This window comes from Trichosurus vulpecula, chromosome 3 (assembly GCF_011100635.1).
Source record: "Trichosurus vulpecula isolate mTriVul1 chromosome 3, mTriVul1.pri, whole genome shotgun sequence".
NCBI classification, from domain to species: Eukaryota; Metazoa; Chordata; class Mammalia; order Diprotodontia; family Phalangeridae; genus Trichosurus; species Trichosurus vulpecula.
In genome coordinates this window covers 399,434,977-399,459,309 of record NC_050575.1, presented here as the reverse complement: position 1 = coordinate 399,459,309, position 24,333 = coordinate 399,434,977, and the positions used below count along the sequence as shown (strand labels likewise).

The 24,333-nt window shown below is 41.3% G+C and overlaps 1 protein-coding gene across 8 annotated transcripts in view; it reads right to left on the bottom strand.

The window, feature by feature from the left end:
- The window catches only part of CNOT1 (CCR4-NOT transcription complex subunit 1), a 96,853-nt gene extending 74,636 nt beyond the window's left edge, over window positions 1–22,217 (bottom strand). For 7 of the 8 annotated variants that reach the window (XM_036751929.1, XM_036751932.1, XM_036751936.1 and 4 more), the window contains exons 1-2: window positions 22,008–22,094; window positions 6,726–7,000 (exon numbers count right to left, since the gene is read on the bottom strand). In XM_036751929.1, the coding sequence (XP_036607824.1) occupies window positions 6,726–6,827 (102 nt within the window). In that variant the 5' untranslated portion in view covers window positions 6,828–7,000; window positions 22,008–22,094. Of the gene's footprint in view, window positions 1–6,725; window positions 7,001–22,007 lie in introns of all 8 variants that reach the window. The other variant, XM_036751934.1, reaches the window with a different exon arrangement.
- Window positions 22,218–24,333: the final 2,116 nt, after the last annotated feature.

Sequence of the window (24,333 nt, the reverse complement as noted above, 5' to 3'; positions counted from 1 at the left end):
GCCTCCTGAGTCATTGTTACTAATGTTTCTACAACGCAGGGCAGGCTTCTTATAGTTAGAAAACCAACGACTAGAATACTGAAGACTGGAAAGAAAGTAATTTTTACTGTTCAAGCTCAGTTTTTATCCAAGGCACTGTTAGAGGTTCAAGTATGTGCTGCAGATCCATGTATAATCATCATATAAAAAAGGTTTCGGGAATTTTTTTTTAATTTTCACTGGCCTGGAAATAATACCATAAAGCAGAATTGTTTCAGAATTAGAGAAGTTCCCAAATGGGAACCTCTCCAAATGGAGGGGAAATGCTGCAACATGATCTAGCCACAGCTGATAAATTGGTTAAGAAAGTTACCCAAGAAACAGAGCAAAGCTTGCTTCAATGGCCATGGAAACTTAACTTAAACGCCTATGAAAACCTTATAGATTATATAATCAAGGCTAAACTTGGGGAAATCAGACTGGTCAAAGTATGTTTAATCACAAATATGCTAAAAGTAGTTTCAGGACGAAAAATTAAAGAACATGTCAAAAATTTATTCAACTCAATGCCAAACACAAAATGCCAGTTTGGGAGTGAGAGGACCTGGGTGTTCTATCCTATTTATTACCTGAGGGACTTCATGCAAGACACTTGACCTTTTCTGAGCCTATTTCCTCCTCTGTATGTAAGAAGAAGACATCTAAGATTCCTTCCCACTTCACTTCTAAATCAAAAGATTACAAATTCACAACTATAAGACTTCAGAAGCCATCCAGTCCAATCCCCTCATTTTTCAGATAAGGAAATTGGAATCTAGAGGTTCCTTACTCAAGGTCATACAAGTAATGAGAATCAGAGATGGGCATCTACCATCTCCCTACAGTCAGCGCTCTTTTCCCTGTACTATGTTTCTTCCGCAATCTGTGGCAATTTGTGAGCAGACAGCATTCAAAAGTGGTTGTGCCTAGAAAAACACGCATGTGTGCACGCACACACGCACCAGCCAAACTTGAAGGAAACACCATGCAAGCCTGACGTCTGCTCTGAAGTCACAGAACCCAAGTTAAAATGCTCACTGCCACTTGCTACTTCAGGTAAGCTTGGGAAGAGTACAACCTCTTTAGGACTCAATTTCATAACTATAAAATGAAGCATCTAAACGAGATGCCCCCTTCCAGCTCCAGCTCTACTATCCTACAGTGTTTCAGGGATATACTCTGCTGGCATAGCCTTTGCAAACCTATGGGAACCAGGGGAAGGTATTTCACTAAGGTCTCTGAGTGAATTCATGTATTATCGCTAACAAAATGCACTGAAGTTTCTCACATTTTACTGTATATTCTTCATCACAAACAAGTAATACAGGCAACCTCAGAATATGGATATATTATTCTACCATTAGCCATTCACTCTTACCCATATTAATAGAATACTCCCTACCAGCTTCCACTGGCCTACAAGTTGGCTGAATTTGATTTTAATTGCTACAAGTATAAAGTGTTCAACATGATACATACTTCCAAAACTCTTCCGCCCACCCTAAAAAACTGATGTAGCAAATAAAAGCAATCTGATGAAGAAACTGGGGGTCTGAATGAAACTCTGAAAGAGGTGGCCAGGGCCCAGGGATATTCATGTAAAATTATTCCTGGAAAAAGGAGCCCAGTTCAAAACAGTCAGTGGGGTTCCTATTTATCAAGGATCATTTAGAGACTTTCAAATGGTTTAGAAAGAAGATCATTCTTTTTTTCTCTTACTCACTTAAACCACCTGCCTTAATAGAAAAACAACTGTTATTTCATTCATCCTTAATCCATTTCTTCGTACCATCCTCATGGGACATCAGAATATACAGCTCTTTAGGATGCCATGCTACATTGGTGAAGTTAGTCAACAAACTAATAGACCACAGAGCTCTTTCAGACTCAGTTCCTAAATGACTGCCAAAATTTATACACTGATCACTACTGGACAATTATCTGACAATAAAGCTTAGCTATTATCTCTTTTTAGGCTCCACCTGCAAATGAATATAAAATGACATCTTGGGATCACTGCAACCAATTCCACAATGAAACTGAAAGGCAAGTCAAATTGGTAAGACACTTTCTTCTGCACTAAATGAACAAAAAAGCATTTATTAAATGATTATTACGTGTCAAACTCTATGCTAGGCACTGGCAAAAACTTGCCCCCAAGGAGCTTACATTCTAATAGGGGAAGACAACACACAGAGGAAGCAGCAACCAGGAGGTGGTGTTTTGTTAGTCAATGAACATTTAATAATCACCTACTATGCGCCAGGTAGCATGCTAGGTGCTGGAAATACAAAGAAAGCACAAAGTGCCTGTTGTCAAGCTCCCAATCTAGTGGGGGAAATTACACAAAAACAACTATATGCAAACAAGCTATATACAGGATAAATTGGAGATAATAAAGAATGGGAAGGCATCAGTATTAAGGGAGACTGGGAAAGGCTTCCTGGCAAAAGGTTGGATTTTTCTTAACTAGGAAACAGAGATAAAGAGGGAAAGAATTCCAGAAATGGAAGATGGCCAGTGAAAATGTCCATGAGTCAGAAGACAGTTCGGAGACCAGTATCACTATCCAGTGCAGAATGTGTAGATGTTGAGGGGTGAAAGGGAGAGGAGAAAGATGTAAGAAGTGTGGAAAGGTAGGGACTAGGGCAGGTCATGAAGGATTTTGAATGCCATTTGATATTATATTTGATCCTGGGGTAATGGAGAGCCTGCCACTAGAGTTCATTTTGATAGGGATTGGGGGGGGAGGGGCTCAGAGTGGAGAGAGAAAGAATGTAACAAGATCAGACCTGAACTTTAGGAATATCACTGAGCTGAATGGAGTGGGGAGAGACTTGAGACAAGCAGACCTACCAGCAGGTACTGAAACAGTTCAGCTGTGAAGCAATGAGGGCCTGCACCAGAATGGAGGCAGTGTCAGAGGAAAGAAAAGGACATATAAGAGAGAGGCCGGGAAGGTAAAATCGATAGGCCTTGGCAACAGACTGGATATGAGTGGAGGAAGGAAAAGTGAAGGATGACACCTAGGTTGTGAGCCTGGGTGACTGGAAGGATGGTGGTACTCAACAGTATGGTGAAGTAAGAAGGCAAGGTTTTAAGGGAAAGCTGATGAGCTCAGTTTTGGACAAGTTAGGGGGAATTGTGTCTTGACAGTTCTTCAACTCTGCCTAGTGTTTGCTGTCTGTCTCCCTCTCTTGGCTCCTTTTGAAATAATATTCCCTTTAAAGTTAACAAAGTATTTTCCTCAAAACAACCCTGTTAGGTTGAGTGGCACTGACCTATATTACAAATGAGGAAAATAGACTAAAGAGAGAAAAAATAATGAGGGAGGACTCTATAAGCAAAATGCTGACAGCATGAACTATATACCATTAATTTTTTGTGCAACTGGCTGGTGACTGGCCTCCATGACTGGTAGTTCAGGAAGAGATGCTCTACCACTAAACAGACAAAAAGCCACAATAACTGTCATCAAACCATGCACTTCAACTTTCACTGACAGCCTTCTTGCCTCCACCATACTTTCTAGGATGGAGGGTACTTTAATGATTTTTCCCAACCCCAAGAAGGTGGTAAGACAAGACACATAAAAGCATTAAAAACTGAGACTGACAAACCAGAAAAGTTACAAGAGAACATGGAATTAACAAAGCCTAGGAAAGCACTAAAGCTCAAAACAAACCAAGGCTGACAAAGGAAGCAAAGGACAATGAACAAGTTTTAAAAGTTTTTATCTTTTTCAAAGCAGACAGGGCAATTAAAACTGATGAGAATGTAGGCACAAGTACTCAAATGTTTAACCCTTACTCTGGTCTGGGAAGAACACAACAAAAATGACTCATCAGCAAATGACCTCCAAGACCATCTCACTACACAGAAGAGAGCACCCAGCTGTCCTTAATGAATTCACATCATGAACCCCTGACTACAGTATCCCAGGGATCTAAACATGCCTATCGCAGGTCTTTGCCAGTGACTTCCAAAACACCATGCAAAATTAGAGAGATGACAGAGGACTAGGGAAATATGAAATATGGTGTCTGTGAACTGGACCGGTATCCACGACTTGAATTTGTGACAAAATTCTAGCACATATAAAAGGGATAATTAGTGAACATCTACAAAAGGAAGAAATGATGGCAGAGTCAAGAAAAGGTTACGTCAAAATAACTTCATTTCCTTTTTTGATATGGTAAATCAAAGGAACCCTGTAAAGAATTGAACTGAAGGAACCTCAGGTTATCTAGTCCAATAACCTCATTTTGCAGATGAGGAAACTGAGTCTCAGAAATGTAAAGACTTGTTTGATATCACAGCTAATAATCAGGAAAACTAGTACATGAATCCTACAGCTCCAGCCATCCTTCTGCTCTAGCATGCTAAGCTGCCTAGATTCCAACAAAGCATTTGGCAAAGTTCTTCATCCCATTCTTCAGGACTAGCAGAAGTAGATAAATTTGGAACTGGTTGAATAGCCAGACCCAAAGAATAGATATCAATACTAGTTTATTACTATTAAGTAATAGTTCAATGACAACTTGGATAAAGGTATGGATAGTTATATGCTTCTCAAAATCAGAGGACCCTAGAAGGGATGATTTATTTCTATAACACTTGTAAAGGCACTTTCCTCACAATTACATGAGGTTTAAGAAATACATCAAATATTCTTATTACAGACTCTAAGATTAAATAATTTGTTCATGATCACATAAGACAGTAAGTGACAAAGGGCAGAATTTGAGCCTAAATCCTCTGACTCCAAAACTAGTATTCTATCCCCTCTACCCTGAGAGCTCACATATTGGATGACAGAATCCAGGAAACTCATGCCAGAACTAAAATATTAGCCTAAATAAAATTTGCTAGGAATAAAAAAGCCTTACATTTGCGTTCAAAATAAAAAATGAATTTTACACGTACAAAATGGAGACATAGCTAGACATCAGCTCATCTGAAAAACGCCTAGGGATTTTAGTGAACTACCAGCTCAAAATGAACCAACTGCGTGATACGGAAGGCAAAAATCCCAAATACCGTCTTTTTCTACATGGAGAAAAGCGTAAGGTACAAAATTAAGGAGGAGCACATCTCACTATCCGTTGGTCTGTAGTAAGACCAAATGTTAGCAAAGCATTATTAAGCTAGAGAATATCGAGAAGTCAAAAAAAGATGGTAAAAGGCCTTGTGATCATACACTATCAAGGTCTGTTGAAAGACCTGTGGATATTGAACTGAAGAAGACTCCTGAGGGATGTGAAAGCAGTCTTGAAGTACTTCAGGAACAAAGATTAGAACTGCCATCCAAAAGCAGAAAGGCTGCCAAGGGGTGATGGGTTCTCCTTCCTTGGAAATCTTCAAGCAATGGCTAGGTGACCACTTGGGTATGTTATAACGAGAATTCTTTTCATATAGATGAGTTGAGCTAGTGATTATGCTCTGCCTGGCCAGAGAGCTAAATCAGTAATAAGTGACTTACACACACAGAGTCTTGTAGCAAAGGCTAGATATCACTTGTCTGATAAGATGTAGAGGCAATGCTTATTCAAGTATAGGCTGGACTAAATGGCCCTTCCAACTTTGCAATATTGTGATCTGAGGCCATGCATTTCTAAGTATATCTCAATAAGCTCGGAAGTTATGTTTAATTATGGATTTATAATGAAAATTCCAAGTCATGTAATCAAAAGATAAAGAAAAATTAGCCAGCATACACTGAGCATAAATATTAAGGCAGCAAAGTTTTAGGAAGAGTTCCAATAAAAATATTTTGGCACTCAAAGAATACTTCATTTGTCACTTACATAGAATAACATCATCCCCTAATACCAGACATACACAGGATCAAGAAAATATAGCTATAATCTGCTCAACTACCACAATAAAAATTTAATTGCAAACATAACATATTTAAAATACTTTCATTAGCAGAACATGATTCAGAGAAAAGGCTACAAATCAAAATAAGCTCTAATACTAGCCAGATTAGCAAAATCTGCAACTCACTTCACCTTTATCCCCTATACCCGCAAGGTTCAAAACAGGCTGTTCATACAAATGTCATCTTAAGAGTAATTTATTCTGTGATTAAATGCAGTAATAATTTTGTGCTACATAGGTGACTATTCCTAATTCTAAGAACTAATATAGCTCAACAACTTTTTTTCAACTTTATTGCTTTAGCTAAAAGAAAAAAACCCATCACATATAATGCCAAAGAGCAAGATGATTCTGGCAGCCAAAATAAATACCAAAGCCCAAAAGCTCTTGTGCTTTTGTCTGTAATAACTACACAACAAACATCACTCTGTCATTTCAGGATTTTTAAATGGAGAATAAGGCAAGTTCAAAAATCTTAAGTTAGAAAACAAGTTTTAGAAGATTTGTGCCTGAAGAAGACTATTATGCTTTATATCTTGGGACGTGGAAGGAACTCCCTTAAATACAATTTATGATTTAACATCACTAAGAGTTCTACCAAGCTGTTTAAGCTATTAAAATCAACATCAGACTGGCCCTTGAAACCAAAAGGAAATTTAATCACTGAATTCTCAGATAATCTGAATTCTAAGTAGCAAACTAGGGAAAAAGTTGGCAGTGGTACCCTATGATACAAGAGAACAGTGAGTGAGGTAAGCAGACCCAATGAGCTTTTCAGCTTCCCCCTCATTTATCAGAACCCACTCTCCTGTGGGTTTACTCACATGTTGTATTTCCTGCTGGCTGGCTCGGTAGTTTTTCTTGGTTAAATTGTCCACCAGGTAGCTGATTTGAGACAAGGCCAGCGAGAGCGAGTCAAGATTCATTGCTGGTTGGGGCGGAAGCAGGCGGCCGAGCCCGGCGCAAAATCACCATTATTCCCCTTTAGTCACCTCAGAGACAGGTTAATTCTTTCTTGTAATTAGCCTATATCTGATTTCTGTAGAATTTCTTCAGTTCTTCTTTACCAAGGATCTTATTCTGTTCTGAAACATGGCACCTGAAAGAGATTCAAAATTCCAAATGATAATTAATTTTTTTTAGAAATAAAAGTAGCCCACAAAAAAAATCTTTTAAAAAAATTGAGAGAGTATACTTTACTTCCTGGCCATCTCAAAAGCAAGCTACCAAGCTGTTTCCTCAGCCCCCTTTCCAGTTCTAGAATCAGGATCAAATAAATTGCTGTTCCCAAACTGTTACCTAAGGGTATGTCAATCTACTACCCTGTGACTCCATTCACCATCCCTATAAACTGAACCAAAATGCCTTTCCCCTAGGTACCACCTCCCCCCATATGTCTAGAATCCCATTCTTAAAATTTAAGCTCTGTAAGGGTAGGAACAGTTTGCTTTTTATGTATATCCTTATCACATGTCCTGAACATCTGGCCACTGGACCCAGATGGCTCCAGAGGAGAAAGCAAGGCTGGTGACTTTGCACAGCCCTCTCTCACTTAAACCCAATTCACTTGCATGTCATGGCATCATGTACCCAATGTCATGGTCCTCTTCCAGAACAAAGGACAAACAACAACAATATCACATGTATTGTGCTTGGCACTTAAATGCTATTTTAATTCATACATCTTGATAAAAGATACAAAAATGGGGCAGGAAAAAGGAAAGAAAAGAGAAATGAAACCAGATTAATTTTTCATTTCAAATCTTGAGAAAGAGGATTCACTACTTAAATTTCTACAGAATGACAGTCTAGTAAGGTTTTACTAGCATTAAGCACTTTGGACTCAACTAAGACATAAGCAACTTGAAATAGCACTGACAATGATAATAACTCCAGTGTTCTACCAATATCCCACCATTCACCAAGATTATTGTTTTCCACTATGTTAACAAGTTAACTCATTTTTGTTACAATTTACATGTAATAGGAAGATATTTATTCCAATCTGTTAGGGTAAAGTAAAAAAAATTTTAAAACTAGAGACTGTTCTACTTTAACTTAAACTTTTTTGCAACCTTGCAAAATTAATAGTTTGCAAAGCAAAGAATACACAGTTTAATTCCCTTGGCTACCCAAGCATTTCCTAAGAGTCAGACAGTTCTGATTGTTATTTCCTTTAAAGCTGTATGCAGGACAGTAAAATACCTACTTGAACAACAAGTAAGGATCATTACAATCACATTCCTTCTAACTGTGCAGAAGCTGTTCAGTGGAAGAGAGCAGAATAGCTAAAATCAAAGGAAGCTCATCAGTTTAATTCCAGCAACCTGAAGCATCAGAGACCGCCCGGTACAGAGCTGCCCAAGTTCTACAGGGAATTCACTAGCCACCCATCCCCTATGCTCACACAGTATGTGGGATGTCTTTATTGCTCGTTTTACACACTACTTGCATAACTAGTTCAAAGGTAGAGTCCAGTTTTAATGACTTTGATGGGGACAGTCTTATCCAATACCGACTCAGAAATGGAGACAATGAAGTGCAGAACTTGAGTTTCAGATCTAGTTCTCTGTCAATAACTAGCAGTTTAACCTTGGACAAGTCACCAGAACATTCTAGACCTCAGTTTCCTAATCTGTAAGATGAGAGGTTGGGAGGGAGGAGATCGGAGATCATTACTAAAAAAATCCCTTCAAACTAATTCTGAAGAATCCCCTCCAACCTTCATAACAGAAGCCTACTGCTGCATTAGAAAGAGTACATTGTTCAGTGGACACAAAGCAAATGTTTGTTTACACTGAGTAAAGGGTGGAAACGAGAGGAGATATGCACAAAGATAAATGCAGGGTGGTGTTCAAAGCATTGCTGCCTAAGGGAATAAACTCCACTTGCTCAGAAATTGGTTTTAGCTCCACTGTGAACTTCAAAGACATATATCTCTAGAAATGCTATATATGGGGGTTAAATTCTTAGAGCAGTTCAAAAAAGTCTGAATAGAGCACTGTGCCAGTAAAATTTTAACTACTGTGTGGCACAATGTTTCTATGGGAAATTACATTTGGAACTTCATAAGCAATTATTTTAAATAAGTAGAGAAGAGGAAAATATATTTCAGATTCCCGAATTCACAAAGAAATGAATAGAAAACCAACATGCACTGTAGTATGTTGTAAATTGCCACATCTATATGAAGATAGGCTTATGGCAGCAGCTCAAAGTAATCCACTTATGCTTTAGGGTCTATATTGTCTAGAAGGGACTCATTTCTGGAGCAGAGATGGTCCATGAAATCTCAACCTAATAATACCTCAAGCTCCAAGCCACTTCAAAGCAGACTACGATAGGTCAGAGAAACCACCTGGTCAAGGTTCCTCTAACAGTGTGCAACATTATTAAAATCAGATCTCTCCCAGCCAAACGAGTGTATCTTGCCATCTCCTACAATTAAAATGGTCTTGGGTTCCCCAGCTCTCTCTAATACACCTCTCAATTCCCCACTAGGAAACTGCTTTGCCGGTTTATCTACAGATAACAAATATTCTTACAAAAGAGTTTTTTAAATCATCAGTTCAAGATTTTTGAAAAGTCAATTTAAGACACCCACTTTATAGGTATTAAAATACAATTATCGTATAAATACCATGCCGAGTCAGTATTTTCATTGCCAAATGGACAAAGACTTATGAAACCTATTATGTAGAATTTCTCCTTTAATATAATTCACTGGATCCAAAACACAGGCTTGTAAAATGGGACAAGGAAATAGACTCCTTACGTTGAAGTACACTCATTCTAATTTTTGCAACTCAGTTGTGTGCTCAGGAACTAAGGTCGCCCCACCCCCACCCCCCACCCCACCCCCTCAGTGAGCTCACAATCTACTAGAAAACGCAAGCCATGTCCACAAATAAATATAATATAAAATGGAGAGTATAGGAAAGATAAAAGTGCCAGCCCAAGGGGATAGATTACTTCCAGATAGCAGAGAAGGCGGCAGGGCTCATGTCATGTTTTGTTGTTGTTCAGTCACTCGACTCTTCACCATCCATTTGGGCTTTTTCTTAGTAAAGATACCTAGAGTGGTTTGCCATTTCCTTCTCCAGCTCATTTTACAGATGAGGAAACTGAGGCAAACAGGATCAAAAGTGACTTGTCCAGGTCACACACAGTGTCTCAGGCCAGATCTGAACTCAGGAAGATGAGTCTTCTTGACTCTAGGCCCATCACTCAATTCATTGTACCACCTAGCTAACCCCGTATTATGCTAGCAAAGCTATTTTTTCACTATTATTCAATTTAATTCAAAGAACATATATTAAGGACCTGCATTGTACTGGGGGAAATGCAAAGTTTCGATAAGCCAATCCCTACCCTAATGAAGCTTAGTCTGATAGAAAATGACATATACAACCATAATTCATAAATGTATTAGAGTTGGCTTCAGGTTGACATGGACCAGGAATGAACTTTTTACTCGTTAAGCCAAAGGAAACCACTGAAGATATTTCAGTAAAATAACTAGAAATAACATTTGGAAGACAAATACAATGGGGATGAGAGGAAGAAATTAGCTGGGGAAGAGTCAGGAAGACCTGTCAGAAGCCGAATGTAGTAAAGGAAGGTACTAAGAGTAGGAATAGAAGACAGACAAGTAATACAGAGAGAACAGAATGAAAAGAAATAGAACCCAAACTGGTTATGAGAAGGATCACACCAAAGTTTTAAACACAAGAAAATGAGTGCATGGTGCTGTCAGTAACAGAAATAGTGAGACTAAGAGCATGAATAGTATGGTGAGCTTGATAGGACACTTGAACATTTAAATATTTATGTCATGTAGGCAGTTGGATAAATCCATCTGGAACGCAGAAAAGAGGTTAGACTGAAGATACAAGTTTTATCAATCAACTGAATACAAATTATAAATACGCTACAGAAGCTACCGACATGATCAACGGAGAAAATATAGAAGAGAAGACCAACAGAATAAAAAGCTTAAAGAAGATGAGAAGTGGATAGAGATAGGAGGAAAACCAAAAGGGTAATGTGTCTAAAGCCAAGGGAGAAGAAAGGAGGAGACTGTTCAGAGCAGGAGATTATTAAGTGTCAAAAACTATAGAGAAGGCAGGAAGAAATTTGAAGATAGTCATTAGATTTAGGGATTAAGAACTCACTGGTGATGTTTGAGATAGTTTCAGCATAGGGTAGGGGCAGGGAAGCCAAACAGCAACAAAAGTAGGTGGGCATAACACTAAAGTCAATCAGGCAGAGACAGTTTTTCAAGAAGCTTTACCTATTTTTTTAAAATATCCTCTTACTCAGCTACCCAGACAGTACAGGCACTAGAAACAATAATCAATAACCCTTTCAAGACATTTATCATTCAACTTAGACATCATGGTTTTGGAACTGATTCAATATAGGATCATCTGAAAATGTCTGTTTCGACAAGAACACCCAAGTCAATGAATCCTATTTGCATAAATAAAATTTACATCATGCCAGATTAAAATACATCAGTGAAATGCTCAACATGCCTTAACAGACTACATGTTTCATTGAAGGGACAACTGCAAACTGCATCTTAGGACTTCCCAGCCTACTTATATGCATTCAACAAAAGAATGGATGTAACCTCTGAAAAAGGCAGCTAGATGGCACAGTGGATACAACTTGACTCCAGGCCCCACATTCTAGCCACTGTACCACCTAGCTGGAATCAGGAAGAACTGAGTTCAGATCTGACCTCAGATGTTTAGCTGTGTGACCTGGGCAAATCACTTTTCTTCATCTGTAAAATGAGCTGGAGAAGGAAAGGGCAAATTACTCCAGTATCTTTGCCAAGAAAACCCTAAATCAGGTCACAAAGAGTCAAAAATGACTGACCAAACTCCTGAAAAATATTTCCTTAACCAGAAGCAACAATTACATTAGTTAGAGTAGTATTTGGTACCATGTATCATAAAGTTGTTGAAGATATCAGTGTTAACCTTTAACCTCAGCGACTAGCTCTCTCTCTACACACATACACACACACACACACACAAAATATACTATATACAATTGTTCATTACAACAGTTTACAGAGCAGTTTGTTTGCTCTCTTGGTTAGGCCAAAATCTAGTTGGCCTTACACCTTTATTTTAACTCTTCCTACCCTGCTCCCCACATACACACACACACACACACACACACACACACACACACACACACACATCACCTTTAGCCTAAATGCCCAGGCTATATTCTGATTTTCGCTCACAAGTCTCATTTACAACTCATTAGGATACATATAATTAGTTCATAAAGCTTTTAACTCTCACAAATCACATGTGAGAAATTTACTCATCCAAGAAATGGATCTCTCTCCTTTCCCTCACTTTTGGAGATGAGGTGAAGAAAACCTAGGATAAAATCCTTTAAGTTTGGCCATAGGATCATAGCTTTCAAGTTGCAAAGGGCATTAAAGGTTATCAAATACAATCCTCCATTTTATTAAGAAAACTGAAGCACAGCAAGGTTGACTTGCCCAAAATCACACAGCTAGAGTCTGAGGAAGGATTTAAACCCAGTCTTTCTGACTCAAAGGCCAGTACCCTATCCACTATGTCATGTTGTCTCACTTAAAGTACTGGTTTTCATCTATCTAAATATGTTATTGGGGTGGGTGGTGCTACAGATAGGACAAATTCCTAATGTCAGTCTGAAAGCACTGAGTGTCAATGATAAATATTTCCACTTTAAGGATATTTCTACTCTCTCTCCAACCCCCAAACACCAATTCTACATTTCCCTGCTTCAGTCAGGGGATAGTTAGCCATTCTCCTCATTATCCAAAACAAAAATCTTGGTCTGCCATCTGCCCTCTCCACAAGTGCCAGGAACATTCCTGAAGTGTGCGTTTTACCAGGTGAACCTCCCCCCCACCCCTTACTCCATAAACTCCCTATTTCCTGTACTTGGCATTCAGAGACAGCTCGCACTGGCTCCAAACCTCCTCTCTCTTCTTGGCCATTTCTCCCCTCTGCTCTTAACATTTCATATACTGTCTTGAGGCATCTGTACCGGCTGCTGCCCACAGCTAGAATGTGCTAGCTCCTCATCACTGCCATGAGTGCAGCTGTCTCACTTAAAATTACTGCCTCCCTTCTAGACTCAAGTAACTCAAGAACTGACCCCTTCGAATATCATTTACTGATTCCCCAGCTGTTAGGGACTCCCTCCCAAATCACTTTGTATTTATTTTGTATACATCCTGTATTTCTTCAACTACCAACCTGCACTAGCACCCTGAGTAGAATGGAATCTCAGTTCACTTTTGAATTTGTATTCCCAGCTTCTACCAATGCCTAGTGCCTAGCAGGAGTTTAATGTCTGTTAACTGATTAATCCTTTTCATACACCATATTCTTCAAAATTTTTCTCTTAATCAGTCCATTTGTTCCCACAGTCACCACTAAAGTCCTGGGTCTCATCATGCAACAAAGCATCGATAAATAAGCATTTTCTAAACACTTCATCTGTCAAGCACTATGTTAGGTGCTGGACATACAAATTTGGAAATTAAAATAAATAGCCAAACAATTGGTGAGATACACATTCAGATAAGACACATACAAAATAAATACAAAGTGATGGGGGAGAGGTGAAGGAGGACTATTAGAACTAGAGTGACATTTGAGTTAAGCTTTGCAGGAAGCTACGAGTGGAGCTAAGGAAAGTATTCCAGGCATGGACAACGAGCAATGCCAAGAAGAGAGGGAATATCATATACAAAGAATATCAAGCAAGTTAGCTTGTAAGAGCTGTGTACATGTGGGTGTGGGGGAGGGGGGAGATTGGAGGGACATATAAATGTGTAATCAGTCTGAAAAAGAGGCTAGAGCCAGATTTTGAAGGGCTTTAAATGCCAGGAGTATGTTAATTTATCCAAGAGGAAGTGGAGCACCACAGAAGCTTCTTGAGCAGGTGAGTGACAGGATCAGACCTGTGCTTTAGAATAACAATGTGGTGTATGGAGACTAAAGAGGGGAGAGACTACATGCTGGAAGATTAATTAGGAAGATATAGTCCAGGGGTTATGAGAATGTAGACTACAGTGGTTATGCTACGAGAAAAGGGGATAGATGTAACATGTTGAGGAGTCAAGTTTGACTACTTAGAAAAGGTCTCTATCTAAATTCCTAGAAAATGTGCAAAAGTTACTACTTTAAAAATAAAAATTGTACTAAACAGTAGCTTTTTTTAAAAAGTAGAATGACTCCTTTGAAGCTCATCTATTAAATAGACATCTTAATGGTATAACTGTGACACTTTCAACTTTCTTTTTAGTCCTGCACAAAACTACTTTAAAAAAAAAATCACCACAACCCTCAGTTTTCATTCCTTTCAAACGCATACTGGCTATCAAAGTCGTTCCTATATTTAACTTTCCATTACTAATGGAGAGCTAACTATGAATAACTCAAACATGGTTGGCCAAAATAATTTATGTTCATATGTGAAAGGCACTGAATAACTTATATTTTTTTCTAGATGGGGGAGGGAGCTATAAAAAATAAACATGCTTAGCTGTAGGAATGTTAAGTTTGAAATTAATTATTTGCAAGGAATATGCCATTAAAGTGAATAAACAAGAAATGGCTCTATACAGGGTGTCCCTAAAGTCTGGACACACAGGCAATGTGGAGTTGTTGCATCAAGTTCACGTCAATCTGGCAAAGCCCATTTTTGCCTATGTGTCCAGACTTTAGGAACACCCTGTACAGCAGAGAATACACCACTTTAAGCATTTTGCTTTGCTCAACTAAAAAACCAGAATTTTTTTTTAATTTCAAGTTCTACTAACACCAAACCAGGTTATACAATTGGATGGAATATTATTCAATCTAGTGGTGCTTTTTGAATCTTAACATATTTTGCACAACACAAGGCAGGGTGACACGGTAGACACAGGATGACACAGAGGGCCTCAGAGTCAACACCTGGGTTCAAGTCCTGCCTCAGACATACATGGCCAAGTGAGTCAGCAAGCGACCACCTTTCAGGGCCTCAGACAACTAAGACAGACTAAAAGGCTTATCAGTGTATCAGCAATAATAAATGGAGTTTAGGAATCAGTTTTATTTAACAGAGTAGATAATTTACTTAAGTTCCCTCACACTTTAAAAAGATTAAGAAATTAAGGGCACCAGGAAGGTTAAGAAGCCTGCCTCTAAGATGGGGGGGGGGGGGGGGGGGGATTGGAACAATTCTAACCTCCAAGACCTCACTACCGTTTTCAAATGGATATCTAAATAGCATGTTTCCCAGCATTTATTTTTTAAGCTAGATTTTCTAACAATATAATATGTGTAAGACTGTAAGATGTCAATAACTGTACAGTGTTCTTCAATTAACTTAATTAAAAAAAGAAAGTGGTTACCCTAGATATCCACATAGACAAAGAAGCAGGGCAGAACAATAGAATTCACACTCCAAGTAAACATTAGAGACTATGCCTCCAGTAGGGCTAATCAGTTAAATTCTTACATTACTATTATTATTTTAATGCAATCCTTTCTCCCCAAACTAGCTTTTCTACCTTTCTGCCTACTTCCTTTCTAAGAGGAGTCACAAATTACAACAAAATTAAGCATTAAATGCTCGTACTCATCTTAGGAGACTGTCTTTTCATACATTAGCAGGTTTGTGAACTTCTCTAGGAAAAGTCAGGACATAGGATAGCACCAGATCAGCAACTATGGTAGAACTCAAAAAGGGAAATAACAAGAGATAATTCTTAACTTATTTTAAGAATGCACACAATGCCAGATAATTCTACTCTCCATGGTATATGGAAGGATTCACTGTGTGGGTTAGCTGCATGTTACAGTACTAGGCATTATGGTGCAAAGTAACATAAAGGCATCATCTTCAGAACTTGCTTTGGACACACAAGTTAACTGTCCCACTCCAAAATACTCCAAATCGTTTAGTTTAGTGATGCTGTATGTGCTCATGTCTGGTGCAAACCCAGACAAATTGCCCTATGATCAGTTTTGTGACCATTCAACAAGTCTTTAATTCTTACCTTCAGCTTGTATAACAACGTCAATGCTCCCACTTTAACTCTCAGAATCAGACTATTCAAAAAGCCATCGATGAATTTACAACATCACAAAAGGAGGGAAAGAAAAGCCATTCATAAACAGGTAATACTAAAATGCATTGATTCCTACTAGAGAACCAAAACAGAACAGAATATCCAACAAAAAATTGAGCTCTTCATCTGAGCAAGGCACCTGCCCTCAGAGAGTTTACCAACTGAAATCACTAGCTTGGGGGGGGAGGGGAAAATAAGTTCTCTACAGGCACTATAAAATGTTGGGGGGGGGCAGGGGAGAGGGATAAGATTAATGCCATCATTTCTATATTGCCTCCACGGGCATAGAAAAAGGAAAAGAGAGCCTGTCTTCAAGGAGGTCAGTGAAAGGGATTGTGAACTGTCCTCAATAGAACAGAACATAGACTGGGCCAAAAGACACAAGCAAAATGCTATGGGCACATAGAGGGGAAGCTGGTTGTCCGGTTTGAAAGAGACCAGGAAGGAACAAGAAGAACTGGTCATGGAAGTCGTATTTGAGCTAGTCCTCAACAGATCAGCAGGCTTTCGGGAGATGGGCAGAAAGAACAACATGAACAATGACAGGGAGGAGGAAAAGTCTGGCCAAAGCAGAGTGTAAAGAGGAGTAGGATCAGCTCAGATTTGTAGGCAGCCTACTGCAAGGGTTCTTAACCCAGAGGCCACGAACTTTTTTTAATATTTTGTATTTCAATATAATTGGCTTCTTTGTAATCCTATGTATTTTATCTTATCCATCTGAAAACATGACTCTGAGAAGGGGTTCATAGATTTCACCAGTCAATGGGGTCCAAAACATACACAAAAAAAGGGTAAGAACCCTCGGTCTAAAACCAAGCTAGAATTTGGGCTGTATGTGCCAAGCAATAGAGAGCCCCTGAGGATTATGTAAGCAGAATAACATGATCCAAGGAGGGAGAGAAATGAAGACAAGTAGCTATGACATATTCTGATGGAACCAAGGCTTTAACCTTGTTTTCATGCAATGACTAACAACAACCACTAACATTTAGACAGCGCCTCTTATGTGTCAGACACTTAGCTAGGTGCTTTCCAAATATTAACCCATTTATCCTCACACTACCCTAATAAGTGCTATTATCATCCCTATTTTACAGTTGAGGAAGTTGAGGCAGAGATTAAGTGACTTGCCTAGGAATACCTAGCTAGTAAGTGCCTGAGCCTGAATTTGAACTCATGACTTCCTAACTCCAGGTCCAGTGCCATATCCGCTGTGCCACCTCATTGTCTTTTTCTGTATACAGACTAGTTAAGAGGCTATTGAGGGACTGAGTAAGAAAAGTGGAGAAAACAATAACAGCATAAAACTAGGGTGATGTAGGTTCTTGAAAATGGTACCTTAGACAATATGTTGGGAAGAAGGATCATAATATCACCCACTTCATGCTGAGCCATCACCACTGGACTCTGGAGGAGAGGGTGAGGCTGAGGGTTTTTCAAAGCTCTGCCTCACTTAAATCCAATTCACACATAAGTCAAAACATCACCTTCCTGATGTCATTGGTCCTCGAGAATGAAGGACTAACAGCAGTATCAGAGTTACAACTAAAGGGGGCTTAGGGGTTATGACTATAACCTCTCCCTTTACAGATAAAGAAACTTAGGCTCAAGAGAGGCATAAGGTGAGAAACTAGTCTAGAAGAGCATTTCAGGGAATAAAACACCACAGAGAACAACAGCTAATACCCAACAGAGTCCAAATTAAAGTATATTCTATATAATGGGAAGATATAATTGACTGTTTGCAAAATCACATTTCAAAGCCCCTAAGATCCATAATGGCTCAGAGTTATAACTATCAATACAAGAAAAAACATGTAGATGAAGGACTTCTACTGTCCAGATTATAGTGAGCAACCCATAGAGCAGCTCAAGCAGTATATACCTCTGGGACAAACATTCTATACTGAAAATGAAGGAACTGGACCCAGAATTAAAGAGAAGATAAGCAGGACAGTAACTGGGAAACCGCCAACAACTTCAAAGAACCCAAGCTTCTCCCGAAACAAAGACCCATCTTTTTATCAATAAACTTCCAGTGATGCCATACAATTCCCTGACTTTAGATTACTATCGCAAAAGTATTAAAGTCTCAGGTCTTCCGAAGAGTAAAGGAGAGGCATGTGATGAGAGTAAGCAGCAGTATATTATTACCAAAGAATCATTAGTGTAAATTGTAAAGGGTGTCACAGCACTGACTGGAAAGGAAGATGTAGATCAATCAACAAGTCATGAAGCACTTTAGTGATGTGGGAGGCATTGTGCCAAGAGGTGGGGGTACCAAGAGAAGCAAAAACTGAGGAATAACCAAGGGAACCATCCCAAGAGGGTAAAAGGAGCTACAGGAAGGCCCCTGGTACATCAGCTCAACCTCTCTTGAAGGATTTACCAGAGCACAGGGACAAGAGTTACAAAGGCTAAGAAAGCAGAGGCGGGAAGGGGTTTCATTCTGCACTATAAAAAGAAACAATCACATGGATAAAACTTCACTGATCCATGTTCAGTAATAAAGGCTGAGAGCAATACAATTTTAATACTAATCTGCTCCTGAGAAAATGATAGAAAGACTCTGGGGGTGTGAATCCTTTTCTGAGCAACTCATTTATAAAGCAATATAAAAGTCATAGGTGTGTTAATATTCCAAAACAATCTAAAGTACCTGGAAAAAATTATTCTAAGTATAAAGTACCAATAATACATGAACTAGTCACCTTGCATTGTAAAGGCTCCTATTCTTGTCTCAGGTGCCTATACAAACATACATACGCACACACATATATACACACACACATACATATATGTACATATTTAAATTAAAGCAAATAAATTCTAAAGCATATTTTAAGCCACAAAAACAATGAAAATTAAGTTAAATTAAAGGTACCATTGCATCTCAAAACTACCAACTGTCTCTCTTGATCCAAACCTCACACCTCTTCTATTGGCATAAGCATTTCAAAAGCCTTCCCCCATACCACTACATCCTTACTAACTTAGAAATAATCACTTACTAACCTACAACTAAATTAGTTGTCTGGGTGAGGAAATGTTTAGCTATAAAACTGAGAATACAGAGGTAAATTTCAGCTAGAAATTCTAACACTAAAAAAACTTTCCTGAAATTTGTTACAGCTGTAGATCCTTTGATCCATTTAACATCTTAGGAGTTTTTTAGTGACTATGACAAGCACTGAAAGAACCCAGAAATACGTACTCTAGTCTTAAGCAGTAACTGTACTATAGTCATAACAAAACTTCCTCACATTCCTAGTTTTCTTCAACTGCAGCAATTTGTTCAAAATTCCTTACAAGTCTTCTTATAACTATACGTTTTCTTACACACAACACTGTTCAAAGGCCAAGCTTAGTTTACTTTGTTTTACTTTAAAATACGATGCACACTTGAGACTATGCAAGTGAAAATTTAGTTGATTTTAACAGCCGATCTATCAATTTTATCCTTAACCTTTGCTTTTTAAAAGTTAACCACAGATTCAAGATTTAAGCAGAAACAGCATTACTGGTTTTTCCATCTACATAGCTGAGATTGATATAAGTCTCAGTAGGATGCCATTTTGAAATTTCCCAGCAAGAAATTCAGATTGGTTTGAGGACTTAGAATAAGGTCAGGAATGCATAGTAAATGCAAAATTTAGAATGTCAGTACATCAGTCAATACTTTTTTTAAGATTCCTGAAAATTACATTTTGTTCTATTACCATAAGAAATCTACCAAATTCCTAAAGGGGCCATTTTAAAATGGCAGCCTACCACTTGTTAACTTCCAGAAGTACAAGTATTTTTAAATGCTCAGTTTTGTTTTTTTAAAAAAAAGTTGCCTAAAAGCATAGTACTAGCATTATATCAAATAAATTTTCCTTTTGGAAAAAATGCTACAGACTTCCTGACTTCCTTCGAAGTTGACACCTCTAAATTCTGGGAGGCCACAAATTTTAGGAAGTATAAAACTAGGCAAATAAGATCCAGAACTCAGTACATGACTTAACAAAACTACAATTACACTTAGAGAAAGAGACTATTATTAGTCAAGGATATGGGGGGGGGGGGGTGTTAAGCAGCTACTTTAAAGTATATCTTAAATAACAGAAGATTTGGCCTTTTCACGATGCTGAAAAATTCAAGGGATGTGTGTGTTTCAACAGTCTTCAATCTGAAGCTGAAATGTTGGGACTGAAGAGAACAACTTTAGCTATTCCTGCAGATGTTTCACTTTTGGTACCTAAAACTTACTAAACTTCTTTTAAAAAGTCCAGGACGCAAAATGTTGTTGCCAAGAGAATTTTATGTTCAAGTTAGTTTTACCAAAATGCTTCCATCAGAGTTCAGATATTCAAGATAGGTCTAAAACTCCCTGAAGTTGCAAATAAGTAGTTCTAGTTCCGGTCTTTCTCAGAAAAACAATGTAACTAGTTTTAAAACCTGAAATGTGAGCTATTAACAGTAACTATGTCATATTAACTCTCGGCTAATATACTATGGCCAGTCTTTGGAATATAAATAATTCTAATCTGGATCACAGAGAACTGGCCTCTCCAAAATTTATCAATTTTTTTAAGTTTTTCTATCCTCAGTCACTGTAACCAAAGTATCCACTATTTCTTTTTAAATCTCAGACAAACCCAAGTAACCTAATGATGGCATGGTAAGCAGAGAAAAGGAGCTATCACTCAGATGGAAGAGCAGAGGTGGTTTAGGTTTTGAGATTCCCCTTACCTGGGTCACTTATTACAAGAGAGGAGGAGGAAGTTCCCTGGCAACCGGGTTAAGGCTGCTTTTCTGTCAAATCGATGACAAGCAGTTTTGTTTCCAGAGGGTTTCCCTTTTCTACTTTTCTTCCTACCCCCCAGGGCTAGCACACAGTAGGTACTTAGTGCCAGGGCTTATCTACTATAAAAAGGTCTAGAGGGGGACCTGAAGGATTGGCACATAGTGGGCCCTCACTAAGTGCTAACGGCTTGACTACTACAAAAAGAAAACTCTAGAAAGAGACCTGAAGGATAGACTCACACAGTAGGTACTACAGTAGGTACTAAGTGCCCCTTGGCTTGACTGCTAAAGAGGTCTGGAGAAAGACCTCAAAGACTGGTACACAGTAAGCACTTACTAAGTGCCGGCAGGCTTGACCGCTTAAGAGCAGGGTCTGGAGAGGGGCCTGAAGGGTCGGCACACGGTAGGCACGAAGTGCCATTTGCATTGACTGCTAAAGAGTCAGGTCTAGAGAGGGACCTCAAAGAGTGGCATACAGTAGGCACTTACTAAGCGCCAGGAGGATTGACTTGCTAAACAGCACGGTCCCCGGAGGTCGGCACACAATAGGCACTTTACCGAACGCTGCTTCCCCCTCCCCCCCGAGAGGCCGGAGAGGCGCACACAGTAGGCACTTTACTGAGTGCCGGCCCCCCCGGAGCCGGGTCCAGAGAAGGCCCTCGGCCAGCAGACCCTTCGACTACACCGAGGCCTACAAGTGTCCCGCCCGCAGGGAGAGAGGAGGGGGCGGCAGTGAGCCTCGGCGAGAAGGGGAAGGGGCGGCACGTGTGAGTGTGTGTGTGTGTGTTCGCGCGCGCGCGTGGACGAGGGGACGCGCGGCTGTCTCGGAGGACCAGGTGGGGGCCGCCCTCCTCTCCAGGGGAAGCCGGCCCGCCGGGGCCCCCGGCGCTGACAATGTGCGCGGCGGGGCGGGCCCCCTCGGTCCTGGGCCGGCGGCGCGGCCCGGCGCTCCAGCCCCGGGGCCTTCCCGCCGGGCCCCGAGCAGCAGGGGAGGAGCAGGCCGGGCCCAGGGCCCTCCTCGCCCGCCCGCCTCCCTCCGCGGCCGGGAAGAGAGGCCTCCGATGGCCACGGGACCCCCCCCTCCCCTCCCTCGCTCCCCTCCCCCAGCCCGCGTCCGCGTTCCGGAGCTGACGCGGCGGGCGACTCGCCGGGCCCCCACTCCGGTGGGGCTCACCTCAGGCGGCTCCGGGGGCGCTGGACACAGGCAGGCTCCTGGGTCCCGGGCTCTCCCTCCTCTCGTCCTTCCTCCCCCTCCTCCCTCTCTCCTCTCTCTCTCGCTCACTCCCTCTCTCTCTCTCCTCTCTCTCGCCTCTCTCTCTCTCTCCCTCTCTCTCTTCTTCGGTTAACTCCGCTTGTTTCTCGACAAAATGGCGCCGGAGGTCGCGCGCTCACGTCGCGGCCTTTCCCCTCCCCGTTTCCATTTCACCATTCGCTGCCTGCACGGGGCGGGAGGTCCTGAACCTGGACCAATCACAGTTCCAGATGTGTGACTTCTATCCAATCAACGACTCGGGACCGCGGATTTAAACCAATCACATGCTATCACTCGAGGAAAGTAAGGAAGAAGCCCGGCTCTTTCTATCAACCACCAATCCAAACTAATCTTTCGCGGGCCTTGGCCAATGGCCGCTCACCGGTCCCTCGGGAACAGGAGTCAGGCCGCTCGCGCCTGCGCTCGTGAATCGGACCAATGAAAGTGCGCCTAAGCTTTGATTTGGGGCTTCTTGGACATCCCGCCTGCTCCTGAGAGCTTCGACCAATAGGATCGCGGCGCTGCATCCCTGAGCAACAATAAATGAAGGGGGACGGGCGGGATTTGGGGAGAATAAAATGACCACAGGCGGGAATTTCTTCTTCACCCACAGGGCTTATCTCTCTTCCTTTCTTTCAAGAGTAACACAGCTCAGGTGTCCCCATTCAAAAGACCAGAGTGACAGTCTGGATTCCCCTCTTCCTCTTTTTTTGGAGTTATGAGGGCCAACCACAGTCCCAAGCAACCCATTACAAATACCTCTTTTTGACTACTCCTCCCCACCTCCGGACTACATTTCCCATAGTGCAACACAAGCTCGAGAGAGGGAGGGTGGAGAAACGCGTTCTTGTGCGTTGCATTCTGGGACACGTAGTTTCCTCTGAGGTTAAAAGTTGTAAGGGGCGTGGTCCTTGGAGCGAGGCATGCTGGGAGTTGTAGTCTGTTGCTCTTTACACCTGGCCTTTAAAGAGAAAGGTTCCAGTACGCTGCCCTAGTTTCCCCCAGACCTAGCCGTCTTCCCTATATCCGGTCTAAGTGGGGTCTCCTCCTTGTCATGCGACCCTAAGTATCCTCAGATATACCCACTCAGAGAGATAGAGGGGACCTTGCTGGTCAGCCAGTCAAAGCCTCTTGATTTCCGAAAGGGAGAACTGAGTCTCAAAGTCACCGGACTGGGAAGGGACCTTTGCCCATGGGATGTCGAAGCTGGAAGGGACCTCAGAGACGCCCCACCCCAAGTCCAATTTAATTCAATAAGTCCCCTTGTTTCGCAGAGGAGTAAACAGAGAGGAGGTGCCCTGTCCAGACTCGGGCAGACGCGTGTCAGGATTTAGACCCGGACCCCCCCCCCCCACACCAAATCCGGGGCTCTTTCCCTGACTTTCCCCCTTCCTGTGCGAGCCCCCTGCAAAGCCGGCGTTCAGAGGAGCGCTTGCTGGGAGCTCCCGAGAAGGGAGGGTCGGAGAAAAGCACTCCCACCCGCCCCGACTGTGTGAGCCCTCTGCAAAGCCGGCGTTCAGAGGAGCGCTTGCTGGGAGCTCCCGAGAAGGGAGGGTCGGAGAAAAGCACTCCCACCCGCCCCGACTGTGTGAGCCCTCTGCAAAGCCGGCGTTCAGAGGAGCGCTTGCTGGGAGCTCCCGAGAAGGGAGGGTCGCAGAAAAGCACTCCCACCCGCCCGGACTGAGTCAGAAGAACGCTTGTTGGGAGCTCCCGAGAAGGGAGGGTCGCAGAAAACACTCCCACCCGCCCCGACTGTGTGAGCCCTCTGCAAAGCCGGCGTTCAGAGGATCTCTTGTTGGGAGCTCCCAAGAAGGAAGGGTCGGAGAAAGCACTCCCACCCGCCCCGACAGCATCCACGGGGGATGCTAGCTAAAGTGGCTGGAGTCACGCATCGCCAAGATAGGGTGCAAGGGACGGGGCTGAGTGCTGAGCGTTGAGTCTTAGGAGACTTTCCTCTCAGCCCCCCACCCCCAACCCCACTCCAAAAGTCCCTTTTCCACAGACTCCAGGTACAATATCTTCATCATACATCTTCTCTGGGGAAAACGCTTGAAACTTTCTTTCAACCCAATCTTCGCTCCTCCCCCTTTTGTGTTTATAAACTGTTTTGGTGTTTTGTTTTGTTTTTGCCTGGAAAGGATAATCGTAACAGATAGCATTTATATAGTGCTTTGAGATTTGCAAAATGCTTTACAAATACTATGTCACTCGATCGTCGCAACAACCCTGGGAGGCACAGGCTGTTACT